The sequence below is a fragment of the Acanthopagrus latus genome, chromosome 18, assembly GCF_904848185.1.
Source record: "Acanthopagrus latus isolate v.2019 chromosome 18, fAcaLat1.1, whole genome shotgun sequence".
Lineage (NCBI taxonomy): Eukaryota > Metazoa > Chordata > Actinopteri > Spariformes > Sparidae > Acanthopagrus > Acanthopagrus latus.
The window spans coordinates 24,434,782-24,449,303 of NC_051056.1; the positions used below are offsets into that span (position 1 = coordinate 24,434,782).

The following is a 14,522-nucleotide window of genomic DNA, read 5'->3' on the forward strand; positions in this document are numbered from 1 at the left end:
GGGGAGGGAAAGGAGTAGAAAGGCTTTTTTTTTCTTTAATGGAAGTAAAAAGGCACATGAACAAGGACTCAGCTGTGGAATTATGGAAATAAACACTGGTTAGGAAATGTAATAAGAACAGCTCTAACATTTAACAGTCAGGTGTACAGTAGGGATACAAAGTCAAAGGACAGGTGACCGTCTCACTGAGTGACAACCAAAGATTGAGGACTTGTGATCAACCCAGTGACCAGAGTAAATGTTGGCACTGTGCATCACTGCAAACTACGAACATGCTGAAACTTTGCATTTCTTTAGTTTGAAACTTAACATTTCATTTTCTTTTTTTTTAATAGTTATCTAACCCAGTGGTTCGGGTCAGGTGAAGATTGTGTTTTAGCTCCATATAACAGAAACATGGCTGGAAGTTGTTCCATCGTGTCTCCTTAACGGCTCACAAATGTTGAAGAGCAGAAGTCCTCCATTAAAAATATGTATTGGTTTCACTCTTAAGCAGTCCTGAACTGCTATCCATGGCTTGGCAGCTGCCCAGCTATTACTCCACCGCCACCCGCTGCACATCCCGACATGGACGTTAGGTCATAAACGTGTAATGTGAACGTGATATGACAAGTATTGTACAAATGTCAGTATGGTATGTAAGACACGAGTCTGGGCTGGATCTGTTGACAATGTATAAATGCAGATGGACTAACAGGAGGTATAAAATAAGGTGCATGTGTACATACTGTTTGAGCTACGCTTGCACATGGAGTGAACCGCTCATCTCATTGTCAGTCAGCACATAAACATGTCTGGTCATAACATGTAACAACAATAAACTTGGGTCATTTATTAGTTATGATATTTACGTGATCTATGCACATTCTGGGTGTTGACCTTTGACCCGTATTAAATCAGAAAAGTAAAAATGTTTTAATTTGAGGCAAACCTAAGTACACATTTGAGCCACGACAGTCATGTGGCCAGGACCGAGGCACATTCTGTCAAACTGTAACCGTCCTTTTCACTGGATACGATGCGGCTGTAAGCACATGATTCCAGTCAGTATCACCTATAACCTCACAGATTGCACTAATTACTTGGTTTAGGTTTATATAATGAGTGGATACTACTTAATTAGTGATGAACATGATGTAAATGTAAGAGCCGGGTGAAAACGCTAAATTCCACCGCGCGACCAGATGACGCTGATGATCACAGCTGGTGGTTGTGTAAAAATAAAGCAGGAGTTTGGGATGCGGCCTATTCAAAGGCGTTTTATTACTGGACACGGTGTTGGAGGCGGAGCCCTGTCCGTTCCCATGACAGCTGCTCAGTGGTGTGTTGAAGCTCGACTTCCTGGGTATGAAAATATGTGGTTTGCCGAACCGAGCCAGCTAACTTCCGGTTAAGTGCCCGGCAAGCTTGAATGGGGATAAAATAATTCAATCACGCGGCTCTTTCTAGACTTTCCAAATGTTATTGCACCGACTGGCTCATATTATGATAATGAAACTAGTTATTTCGCGGGCGCTGTGACACTCAAAGGAATTTACCCCCAGTTTTATAGACGCTTCTGTCACAATGTGTGTGTCGTGGCTGTTCTTCTGTTACAGCTGTTTCAGGTGCATGAAACGTGACACTACACTGATGGACTGCCTTTCCTGCGGGAAGTGGTAATGAGGTCAAAAGGTGATTTTTATCAGTTTGATCCACGTTTAAAGAACGTGCAGACATGCTAATTTGGGTGGAAAAGCGTTATAAGAGACTTTAAAGGTTCTCCTTCCTAAATCGTCGAATACTGACACCTTGGGTTTGTTGGTCAGTACGACTGCTATTCAAAAATCAACTTTTGTACAAATTGGAACTTTTAAGTGGGTCCGATTTAACTTTAAGTTTGTACAATGAATAAAAGGTTTATGTCTGTTGAGCCAGCAGAAAACATAGCAAAGATTATTTAGAGTGTTACGCATTCAGTCAACAGCGTTAATACTGTGACCTCCTGTTTACAGACAGAAACAATCAAGTGCAGCAGTAAAAAGGTTAAAATATACTCGATTGGAACCCACAAATGTATTAGTTCTCCTCCTCAGTCTAATAAAAAGGCTCATAAAAGCCTGGGAGCATAATTGTCTTGAATTGAGTTTAATTCGACAGTGGAGAAAGGAACAATATGACTTAACAGAGTGCATTTGCTTCATAAACCAGAATAATTAATAATCGGGCCTTCTGAGGCACAACCGCTCATTGAGAGAGACACAGTGTGCCTGAGACGTCTCAGGAAGATCTGAGCATGTGAAGAAAGTTTAAAAGGGGTCCTGTTTCTTCTAAAAATAGCAACTATATAGATCTTGTAACCCGCAACCCTGCAGGTCTTTTTCCTCTGCTGCCACTGAGTGCGAACAGACCTGCGAGGCTGAGAGATGTGACATAACGCCTGCAAAAACCAGACTGGGACTGAGCCGGGACTTCTGAATGACAGCCGATTAGAAAGTTCACATCCAGAGTAAGAACTGTTACTGTGACCTCAGAGGTGGATCAAGAGGCCCGAGAACTATTTGGATTCCTGGCTGTGAGCGGCGCTGACTCACCACTGTTGGGAACTGGACGGTTTTCATGAGAGTCCAAGTGAAGGATGAGGTGTCACTTTTAGGCTTCTGGTCTTTGAAAGGTAAGGACCCACAACACGCTTGAAGTTTTATAAACAGCAACAGGCTTTTACAGAGTGGCCTTTTTATCATCAGGCGACAGAGACGTCGCTGTCAGCCACTCCGTGATGGACAGCGAGGCGTCGTGAGGCGACGAAACCTGTTTTGTTTTGTCATTAGAAAAAGTTTAGAGAGAGAGAAAACAAAAAAAAAGTGCCTCTTGATAATCAGCCAAAAAAGTGCTGTCACAAGATTTCAAAAGAGGAGACTATTTCTGGAGATGCGTATTTCTGTTGACTTTCAAAAAGCTCACAGATTAAATTTAATTCGCGTCAAGCGCAGCAGCGGGGGTGACAACATTGATCACGGGGGGGGGGGGGGGGACAGATATAGCAGAACCCGTGCCAGGAGACAAACACAAAGGGCGAGCGAGGAGAGAGAAGATTGTTGTAAGTTGGCCGAGTGTTCCCTTTAAAGAGTGGGCTGCTGACAGGATAAGCGATCGCTGCTGCTTCCCTGTGCACGCCGTCTCGATCCTCTCCGAGTGTTGTGGAATACATCTCGTCCTGATTTCTTTCTGTCTCTCCTAAACAAGAGGAAGGAGCTGCATGTCTCACTGAGGTGAGTACAGTTTCATGTTGTATCTGGAGAGGTTCACCTCTGGGTGTAGACATGGTGGTATCACAGGAATAAGATTATTTATGTTGAAATTCAGATAAATGATGTCATCTGTAGGTTTTTAGAGGAAAGAGGCTCAATATTATGTTTAAAAGATGGAGGCTTGAAGGTGTGGAGGTGGATTTTTGCTGTCACGAGAAAACTTTTCAGTGACTGCTCAACGTGCTGTGAGACTTGAGGGGTAAAATGTGACACATGATGCATCACCAAACTGACACAAGCAGCTCCTAAAGATGAGTTTCTTCTCTGGTTGCAGTGGTTTGAATTCTCTTATTTCCACTCTGGATCAACAGATATCCTGCAATCTTACTTACAGCGCAGCACAGGCTGGATCTCTGCAGGTTGGAGCTTCATTTTGCTGAATTCAAAAAACAAAAAAAGCTGTCTAACAAAGGACCACACAATCAACTGGCCACAGACTCCACACAGACAGATGTCCTCCAGCTGCTGCAGACGCAGCACCTTCACGAGTTTCACCCCCCCGAGGTAAAAAAAACAAAAAACAAAAACCAAACCGAACCAAAGCAGACACCTCCGATCATGTAAGCAGGAGAAATGCGCAGGCTGCGTGTGAATGGGATGACGCATAGCTCTGCAAAGGCAAAAACTAAATGGGAGAAAACAGCAAAGATGGTGAGCAGCAGGCAGCTCCGGCTTTAACAAAAAAACAAAAAAACAAAAAACAAAAAACCAACCCTCCAGCGCGTCGACGGCGCCGCTCCGCTCTGACTGTCTGACTGCAGCTTTGTGTTTTTGGATGAGAGCTCGTGTTTTCATCCTGACGTGAAGAAAAGAAAAAGAAAAGAAAACAACAACAACAACAACAACAACAAATGTCCACGGTGTGAATCGGCGCTGTATCGCGGAGGGGGAGCGCTCCTCTCCTCTCCTCTCCTCCTCTCTCTGGTCTCTCTCTCTCTCTCTCGGTGTGTATCCTGTTGATTCAGCCTGCGGAGCGTTCAGAGCAGCTCAGCTCGTCAGGAGGAAAAAAAGGGACAAACCTGGTGTCTCATCAGCTGCACTGGATGATCTCTCTCTCCCTCTCTCTCTGTGTTTCTCTCTCGGGTTTTTTTCCCCTGTGAGTCTCCAGTGGACGCTTCTGTGTTTTTGACCTCTATTTTTTTTCCCTTCTTCTCCATCGCTGATTGAAGACCTCTGGCACGAACCTGATCTCCGGTTTCTTTCTCTCTCTTTTTTTTCTTTGTCACTGTAGAAAAGCAGGTCGTGATTTTTTTTCTTTCCCTCTCCCTTTTTTTTTCTTTCTTTCTTGCATGCAACACAACGGGATTCATGGTGGGAGCGTTTCCTTTCATCAATGTGCATTGATGTAGCAGAAAACGTGGAGGAGATAAGGTAAGGCTCACAGGAGGCGGACGGGCTCTCTCTCCGCTCCTTGCTGTTTTTCTTTTGTTGTTTTTTTTAAAACTGGAGATTCCCCCTTTTTTTCTGTCGTGCAGCGTGCGTCGACGCCTCGGATGTTTCCATTGATATGTGATTGATAAACAGCTCAGCTTCCCACGGTCCATTGTCTCATGACATGGCCCTGCTGCTGCTGTTGCGCTACGAAAGGAGACGTTTTGATGAATATTTCCCCCCTCTCTCTCTCTGTCTCCCCTCTCTCTTCCCCTTCTTTCCTCCACAGAGCCCTTATCTCAGCACCTGGAACCCTTGGTAAGGATTTGATTGAGGACGGTCCGCAATTAAAAGGATTTCGATTCTTGTCTAAATCGGGAATTACACATCCAAACTGGGATCTATGAGCGGAAAAGTGGCGAAGCCTAAAGAAGACAAGGATGCTTCCAAGGGTAAGAGGCGAGCCTTGGCTTTTGCACTGACTGCTTCTTCTTCCTCCTCCTCCTCCTCTTCCTCCTCCCTCTCTAAATCACAGGTTTCTTAATATATACATATATTTAAACGCGACCATGCGCCCGTTCATCCACATCCATGGTGCTTGTTATGAGGTTATGGCTGGAGACAATAGCAGCCACCGGATGGGGAGCCGTTCCCACCTCCTCCAGCATGTGGTGCATGTGGATTCCTGCTGCTTGAGGAGATGTTAAGATGTGCTGCTGTGGGCCTACATGCTGCACGATGTGTCGGATTATTTATTTATTTTTTCTAAATTCATTATTTTTTTTAAAATCACATTGCTTTGACTGGCGCTGACTTAGAGATCGAGACGATCAGGGACCAAAAAAAGCAAAGAATTGACGCACGCACGCACGCACACACACACACACACACACACACACACACACACACACACACACACACACACACACACACACTAATAATAATGACAACCCCGATCTATACATTAGAAGCGGAGGAGATCACGCCGAACCGATGACGGTGATGTCCCATTGTGTCACTGGCTCCTGTTGAAACGTCCCTTTGTGCGTTTTCCTCGCTCGCACCTTTATCCGCATTCTGCCTCGCGCGTCCCACACACACACACACACACACACACACACATACACACATCTGTACCACATCTGTCCGAGCCTCTCCTGCTCACATGGCCCCTGAGTTTATGACCTCTGGGCGTGAAGACAACAAAGATGAATACGGGAGAGTGAAGTGTGTTTATCTCCGGGGAGGCGCAGACGTCTCCACGACACTTTACGCAACCGGCGCACACGTTACTGCACCTCTCTGTCGCGGCAGCACGCTCCCGTTCTCTCAAACCAATTAGAGAGATGTTGATAAATAAATCATATGCGACTCGGTGAGTGACGCAGTTTGATTGCGTCACGTGTATGCACCGCTTTGGAATCATTTCTTATGGCCTGGAGATTTTTTTTTTTGTTAACGCTCAGTGAATAAGCACGTTTCCCCTCCAGTGTGTAACATAAGCTGCACTCACACTGTGGCAGCGTGCCCGTCCTGACCAGCCTCCCTTGTTTATTTACAGTAGAGCAATTCATTTGGGTCTCCTTGCTGTCCAGGCTGAGCTTTAAGGTGCTCACAACAAATCAATACGCCTAATTGGCTTATTTTGGCAGCCCTGCTATGAGTGCTGATGTGCCTCCCTGATGTTACTGTAAGTGGCACATGATGACACAACAAGAGGCCAAAGCCTGTGTGCAGGAAGTTTGCTTTGGTTCTTCTTTACGTTTGTTTTCATTTGTAGGTCACGGAAGGTTTTATCCTGCAGAATTAGTATCAGCATACAGGACATAATGAAGGTTTAATGAGCCACTCTGTAAGAATATCATCTATTTTTATCATAGGCCTCTATACTGAAGAGACGTTTGGCTATATATATATACAGTGTTTCCCACAGAATGACTGTCTCCCTAGTCAAGACTGAGACTCAAAAATCCACCATCTCTTTTGGACTCGCTTTTAAAAGTTTGCCCTCGTAGTTTTGCTTTAATCGCTCCCCTTAATGTGAACTCACTGGACTGCTTCGCCTCCCCGCTTCTCTCTCCCAGCATGCATCTGCTCCGTTGACTTTCTCAAGTCAAAGTTAGCATCGGCCAAAAAACACACCGGATTACGATGTCACAACCACATGTGGAGACAGCTTGTCGAACACACCCCACCCCAAAGTCTATGTGTGGGAAACACCGACTTTTTAAAATTATTATTATTGTCGATGTAGTTAATATATGTTATACATGACCAATGAATGTCCCTTGCGGCTTGTCCAGGGTGTACAAAACAACTTGCCCAATGTCAGCTGGGGTCGGCTTCAGCCCCCCTGTGATCCTGCAAAGGATAAGTGGCTATGGATAATGAATGAAAGGACAAATAAATGGAACCAAACTAACTAACAAACCAAAACAAAACAGCAGCTACAGCACATGTTCTGCTGACAGCACAGCAAAAAGAAATATGCTCAACAGAATTGATTTCCAGATTAACCTCTGCAGCAACTTTCCCTCTCATCTCCTGGTGGAAATCGATGGCATGTGTGTGAATGGCTGACTCATTTGAGCCCGAGGGCAGCGCCATCTCCCAAATCTCTCCGACGAGAACAAAAGAAAAAAAAAAAACATCTTCACCTTCACCAAGAAATGCTCAACAAAAAGCATGCTCTAGTTTTTGTAGATGCACAGCCTGAGAGCCAAAAGCTGGCGTCGCCCATCTGCCTTCCAATTTTAGGGAAAAGCTAAGAAAAACAAAACAAAAGAAAAAGAAAAAGGAAGTTGACTCTCTGCACCGCTGAGAGGGTCACTTGGTGCCAGCTGCCCTCCATCAGAGGGTTGAATGGCACAAGAGCCGGGAATCGCACGGGGGGAAAATCAGCAATGACCCTGCCAACGCTGGCAATTGTCAGGGAAGCAGTCCATTAAAGCCGGAACCACCTGCCATCTTCACAGCTTTTTTTTCTGCAAGCTGTTGGCCTGCAGTTGGCCTGCTTTTTCAGAACAGAAGTGATACCCCCCCATTTCCTCTAATCTACCCTCATCATTCTGAAAGGACTTTTGTGAAGTCTTGCTCCAGAGTCTCTCAGCTAATGGACCGGGCTGCTAAATTTACACACAAGTGTATTTAATCATGTTTTTTGTCTACTTCCAGATTTGGTTAGAAACAACCAAAAAGTTCTCTGAAACAAGAATTTATTATTGGGTTAAAAAAAAAAAAAAGTTGACAGGGACAGGCCGAATGGAATTTGGAATAGTAACCTCTCTCAGGATTTACGACCATCCAAAACTATATTGACTTAATACATTTTTGCTGTGGTGGTCCCAGCAGTGAACACATCAAAAACTGACATGCCATTAAAACTCTGCAGCTCAGGACAAAAAAATCACTTCTCGTCACCTCGGCGACAGGGTATTTTTGTATTTCTTTTGGGGCTTTGACGAGCGTGAGCTTTGTGACAGTAATCTGTTCTCTGCTCTGTGGCTCAGTCAGAAAGGCCACAGTTCATCCCGTACCAGTACATGTGAAAACAGAGAGCATGCACGCACACACACACACACACACACACACACACACACACACACACACACACACACACACACACACACACACACACACACACACACACACACACACACACACACACACACACACACACAGGGAGACATGTTGGAGGGGTTGAAGGAGGCAGTGTGCAACGCAGCTCCAGTATCAACGCCAGTGAATCACGGTGTGTTAGTTTCCCCCTGTCCTGGTGAAGCTAAGTCGTGCAGACAAAGTGACGTGTCAAAGAGTGACGCACACATTCTCTCAGCTTTACAACTTTCCAGAGCCTGAGAACTCAGCGAGACGACCTCCCGTTTGGACCTATTAACACTGCCGTATTGATGCAGGGCGCATCAATTATGCAGATTTCCACCTTAACAGCTCGGCCTCATGACATTAATACGATCTACGGTCTGATGCGCTTACACTTTCGGTTTAAGAAAGACAACATGAATAGTTTATGGACCCTTTCCTGTATGTGTTTTCGTGCAGACAGCGAGCTAAGAACTTTGCCTGCACCTCTGTCACTCTCCTCGCACTTCATCTCAGCACACTGATAGACTCCCCTCTCAGGGTGTGAGTGTCAGCCAGTGGATTCATGTCCGCCTCGGATTGCAGGCCCGGGCGCGGCAGAAGGCATAAGTCTTGCATATTTGCAGGCCGATTAATTCAGCGCGAGGGCCAGCCACAGAACTGAATCAATAGATGCACAGAGATGAGTTTCGGAGCGGCCTCATTAATCACAGTGCAGGCAGCGCTGTCCTCCGCATCACTGACACCTGCTCCGGTCCCGTCGGTGGAGCCACACACTGCGTACGGCGTCGTTAAAATCTGTTTAGAGGATGTTTGTAGAGAAGCCTCTTTGGATGGCGTGAGGCTGAGAGGAGGATTGCTTAACTGTTATGGCATCATTTCATGAGAAGTCGATATCTGTGGTGTCAGCTTTAATCGTTTGCTCTCTCTGAATGTTTGATGGATACACGCACAAGTTCTTAAGCTTTGCTAAGTTGCTTTATCATGTTAAAGTATTTTGAAACAGTCTGCAGGGTAAAAGTAAGAACGTCTTGCTTGTTTTTTTTGAGCTGTGACCAGCAGTCAGTGTGTGCACCCCATGGCGGAGATGACGACAGGTTACAAACGAGACGCACTTTGGTTTTCCTGTGCAGTCTGGTTGGTGTGTGTGCCAGCTCAGCTGGTAGTGCGGCAGATTTTCATGTGGGGGTCCTCAAATTCTAATCCCAGCGTTTGGAAAATGACTCCAAATAAATCTTGAAGCCGGCAAGCTCACAGGATTTTCTGCTTTTTTGACAGGGTCAGCTTAAAATGATTTTTTCTCTTAGATACTATTACAAAATTCACTTCTAGCTTTTTTTTTATATCCTTCTTAGCTTAGATGATCAAAAATGTAAAAGTTATGTTCTCTCTCTCTTAAAATGTAGATTTTTTTTAATTGCACAGATGCACTGACACACAAAGAAAGAGATAAGTTAAAAAGGTGACACCCCGCCAAGTTGAAACCAAACAGTTCATGAGTTATAGGAGGGGACATGGAAAGATGGTGTGTTTGTGCATCTCTGCAAAGTTTGTGAATCGGTTATCTGAAGTTACGCGCTTTTTTTTTAGCCAGGTAGCATAAACAGTTAACCACCTTTCATTCGGTTCAGCCTTTCAACTAACATTTTAAGTATTTTAAGTCTTTTTAATTCTTTCAATCCATTCGGAGGTTAGGCCTCTTTTTGTAATAGCCACCTCTTCCTGCCACTCACTCACACAACAACAAATTTCAGCCTTCTAGGGCAAGAACGGTGGTCGCCAAAGTGTTTTTGTAAAGGTTGTTGTGCTGTATGGGGGGCCTGCCCATTATTCTGAAACACAAGTATTCCTAAAAATGGTTTACTGGACCCTAAAGCCCAGTATCCCCAAAAAACTAAACCCTGTGCTTTGAAGGCGTCGTGTCCCGAAAATACACACTCGACATCGCTGCCAAATTGTTGCCTCCTAGGTCAAAAAACTTTGGCCCCTGAAGTGTGGGGAAATCTTTGTGGACGTGGAATTATAAGTTCGAGCAAATTAAAAGTTGCAGTACTCAGTGAACATCACAGGCCTTGCCACATGCAGAAACACAGGGCTCTGTGAGGACACGTTCCTCTGGAAGTATTTGTGGTGTCAGGGTGGCGGAGTTGTTCCCTGTCAGATTCTTTCCTGATACTGACGCAGATCCGGCCACACTGCCCGGAGGAAACTGGTCTCGCCTCGCATCAGAGATCTGCCACTCTCTATCGCCGAGTTGCACGCTGATCGCTGTTTGGGAATGTTCAGAGCCCATCTCTTCAATTCGTCTGTCAGCTTAGGGTTCTGAGTGACAGTGTGTGTCCTGTGACTGGTGCATTGGCTTCTTTACAATCGTGTTCTCATAAGTACGCCGGCCACGTCGTCAGAACTGGTCGTGCCAAAGTTTAAAGTGGCGAGCTGATCAATTAGCGGTGAGGTGTATCAGCCAGCGTGGCCGGGAAAAAAAAGGCATTTTTCATCCTCTTAATTTCTCTCGACATTGAAATGGAATCACGCTCGGTCTTACGTCATCACTGCCAGAAGTGTTCTGCCACTAAAATCTCTAAATACCTGACTGCTCTGCTGCATTAGTCAGCTTGCTGCTGGTAATCCACAGAGCTGCATGTCTTCTGAGGTGAATGGCTTTATGAGCGGTGCCCTCAGCGGACACTGGAACATGGCCGCCTCTGGTTGGAACTTGCCTCGCCACAGAAACAAGTGAAAACATGATCACCGGTGTCACTGTTTTCCCGCATGGCTGTTGCTGTTCCTCAGTGTTCTTCATCTTTTTTTTTTTTTCCCCTTGATGTGTTAATACTCCTCTTAGACACTAAGTTGGTCACGTCATTTGGCTTCCTCTCTAAACATTGTCACTCAGAGGGACTGAAGGGTTTTAATCCTCGTTAACAAAATGGCCATGAATGTTAAAACATCTGGCTCCCTGCTGAATCTCACTGCTGTTTCGCAAACACTGGAGTACACAGACACATCGGCAAGCGTAATCTCACAAACCAGCCCGAATTTTTTATTTATTCATTTTTTACAAGTGTGTTTTAGAGACACTGTCGCTTTGCGGGACTAGAAAGATTATTTTGTTCTGACATTTATAGCAGCAAAATAATTTTCCTCTGCCTCAGATTTATCTGTAGCGCGCTGATGTTGAACATCGCTCGTGATAATAATCTAATGTCTGCACCCGAATCCTCTCATCAGAAAAAGAGGGGTGCAGATCAGAAGATCACACAAACAGGTGTGGGATTATCTCCTACCTGTGGACGTTGGATTACTGCAATTTCACTTTACAGAAATGCACTCCATGCTGCAGCAGTTAATCCCATCTAAAAGATAATCCCCCGTAATTGTGGTTATGTGTGTCAAACTGCCCTGGCGACAATAAACGATGTCCCTCCGTAGAGTGGGACGACTGTACTTTTCACTGCATTTTTCAAAACTATGTCACGTAAGGCTTTAGCGGGACAATATATGGGACGCACTGACCCTGTACATTATGATACTCAGAAGCAGAGTTGAGGTTGGTGCTCCTCCTCTCTCGCAGGGACAAGGAAGCAGAAAGGACATGCCAGTTGTTTTTTTTCCCAAATGGCTTGTTATCAGCTGAATTAGACAAAGATGACATCAGCAGAAAATAGTCCACAAGTGTATGTATGTATGTATCTGGTCTCTGTTCCACCGATGGGTGAGCGTGCTGTTACGACATTAGACTTTTTTTTTTTGTTTTACGCTCATTGTATAGAGGATGTGACAAATGGCAAACAGAATCAATTCATCCCCATGTAATACCGGTGCCAGGCGTGTGACAATCCGAGTCCGAGTGCTAATGGGCTCATGGCAGATCAAATGCAGTCAGCCCATCTGAGATGAAGGGAAGGGCTCATCTGTCCGACCGAGCACGTTGCAGCACTGACTCATTTGTCTGTAAGCCTTCACACCACCCCTGAGCTCGCTTTTAGCCCGGGTACAGCATGTGCCACATGCACTTTCAACAGCAGCCTCATACCACAGATGTCTTCTTCATTTATCTCAAAACACAATAAGGGACTGCAGAAGGTTTGGGAAACGAAAAAGCTTGTCGAAGAGGTTATGTTGTCACCTGTGTCCCTTTGTCAGTTGGCTGGTCAGTCGGTTTGTCAGCAGGATTACAAAGAAAAGACAGAACCAATTTCAACCAAACATGCACGGAGGACGGGTCTCGGAACAGAATAGACCTCATTACATTTCAGTGTGGATCCAGGAATTTTAAGATTAGATTTTCATTAACTTCTCAGGGATAATGCATGGATCCTGATGGAAAAAATAGAAAAAGCTGCCGTATCTAGGTGTCTGTATCTATGAGCGAGTACAGTTATGTGCAGATCTTAATAAAAATCCATTATTCTTCCACACACAATGGAGATCATGAACCAATCTTCATTGTTTTCTTGCCCTGAAACTGTGACAGATCTGGTGAGCTTAAATCATGGTGAAGCAGTCGTGGGTGGTTTAACCTGTGGGATGATTGAGGGCCATCAAGTTTGATGTCAGATTAGGCTTGATTGAATTAAAGGAGACTGTTGAGCCTTGGCAGAGGTATGCGCTCTACTCAGTGCAGTTTTTTGTAATGGAATGGGTTGTTGTACTGCTGTGCTGTCTTTTTTTTTTTTAGTCTACATCCTTTTTTCTGTTGCAAGCAAAAGTGTTCAGTGAACAGAGCAGGATGGTGGTCAGAGCGTTGGTTTGTCCTCGACACTGGGGCCATTTAACGCCACATCTTTAAAAGGTGGACTTTGTTCCCAGCACTTTATAAAAGTATAATTTGTTCAAAATGTCCAGAAAAATTCTTTGCACCATGAAATGTCAACAAATGTAAATGGCTGCCTGACTGAATGAACTGGTGTTCTTCAACAGCAGATGTAATATTAGCACTGCTCCACTGACATGGTGTTGAGTTTGTGGATGTGATTCATATGAGTGATTGTTACTTTATGGAGTATTTCCGTCTTCTCGACGCTATAGCTGGAAGAGGCTTTGCCCTTTTAAATCCCCATTATGCAATCTTCCCCGCTGCAATCATCTCCTCTGACCTCGTACTGATCCCCCCATTACAATGTGTGAAATTGCAGGTGGGCTCCTCACCTCTCGGTCATCTTTAGTTTGGAATCCGTCGCATTTCCACACATCAGATTTAGCTTTTTATTGTGGGGGTACTGTGGACTTGGCAGAATGGCAGACTTCCCTTTGTAGAAAGTAAAAAAAAAAATCAGTCTTTCAAAACATATAACAAAACCTAGAAGTTCAACCCTAACTCAAGTTTTTCACGCACAACGACGGCATAAACGCCACAACAACAGAGCATGTACAGCACTGTGGAAAGCTACTGGAGGTTTCGAGGGCACAACGAGGTCACAGAAGCAATTACAGTATTCCAAGGTCACCGTCCAACCAATGAGATGACGCCGTCACACAAGAAAAACGCTGCGCAGAGTTAAATTGTGAGTTAAAGACTGGAGAGAGCGTCACCGGTGAAATACTTCTGAGCAGAAGTCAAGGTCTCAAAATCGTGTGGTGTACAGAGGTTTTATGGCCTGCTGGGTTCTATATTTTAAATCATGCTCGGGATTAATAGTTGCTCTGGACATGAACTAATTAAAGTTGGTGAAAATTATAAAGGGGATTAAAGGCGAGGTAAGAAAGGGAGGCGATAAGGCTGGACCAGTGGTAATAAACAGGAGCCACAGGCTGGAACAGAGCAGGCCGGGGAGGCAGCGTCTAACTGGCCGCCGGGCCTCTCTAGTGCTGACGGTAAGGGCAAATGATTGCCTGTTGGTTTGTGCTGAATGCAGATTAGTGATTGGCAGTTTCTTAACTTCGAGCACGGCTGTAGTCCTCCGTGGCGATGATTCACCAGGAAGACATCAGAGCAGCAAACCACCATCTCCTCCGCACACACGCAGAGAATAGTTAACAGGATTAGCCGCTTCTTGCTCTTCCCCAATCCTGCAGCTCATTTCGCAAGCGAGTTACAAACCGGGCTTCACATCAGCTTGCATCAGCGTTCCACCTCAGCAGGTCTCGCTGCCTGTGAGAAGATGCATCAGTGTGGAAAGCAGAAGGGAAAGTCCTGAGCTGACCTGTGCTGGTAGATTTGGGGTAGATGAAAGGTAGTTTTTGGGAGGCTGGTGATGGTATGACGAGGCCTGATCTGTTGCTTGTTAGAACATACGGCACTCGGAGTGTGCCAAATGT

General features: G+C 45.1%; 1 protein-coding gene across 4 annotated transcripts in view; it reads left to right on the forward strand.

The window, feature by feature from the left end:
* Positions 1-1,211: 1,211 nt before the first annotated feature.
* The window catches only part of fgf13a (fibroblast growth factor 13a), a 109,141-nt gene continuing 95,830 nt past the window's right edge, over positions 1,212-14,522 (forward strand). Inside the window, exons 1-2 of one of the 4 annotated variants that reach the window (XM_037077351.1) lie at positions 1,212-2,653; positions 4,951-5,113. In XM_037077351.1, coding sequence (XP_036933246.1) covers positions 5,065-5,113 — 49 coding nt within the window. In that variant the 5' untranslated portion in view covers positions 1,212-2,653; positions 4,951-5,064. Of the gene's footprint in view, positions 2,654-3,075; positions 3,252-3,473; positions 4,662-4,950; positions 5,114-14,522 lie in introns of those variants that run through there. The other 3 variants (XM_037077350.1, XM_037077353.1, XM_037077349.1) reach the window with 3 other exon arrangements.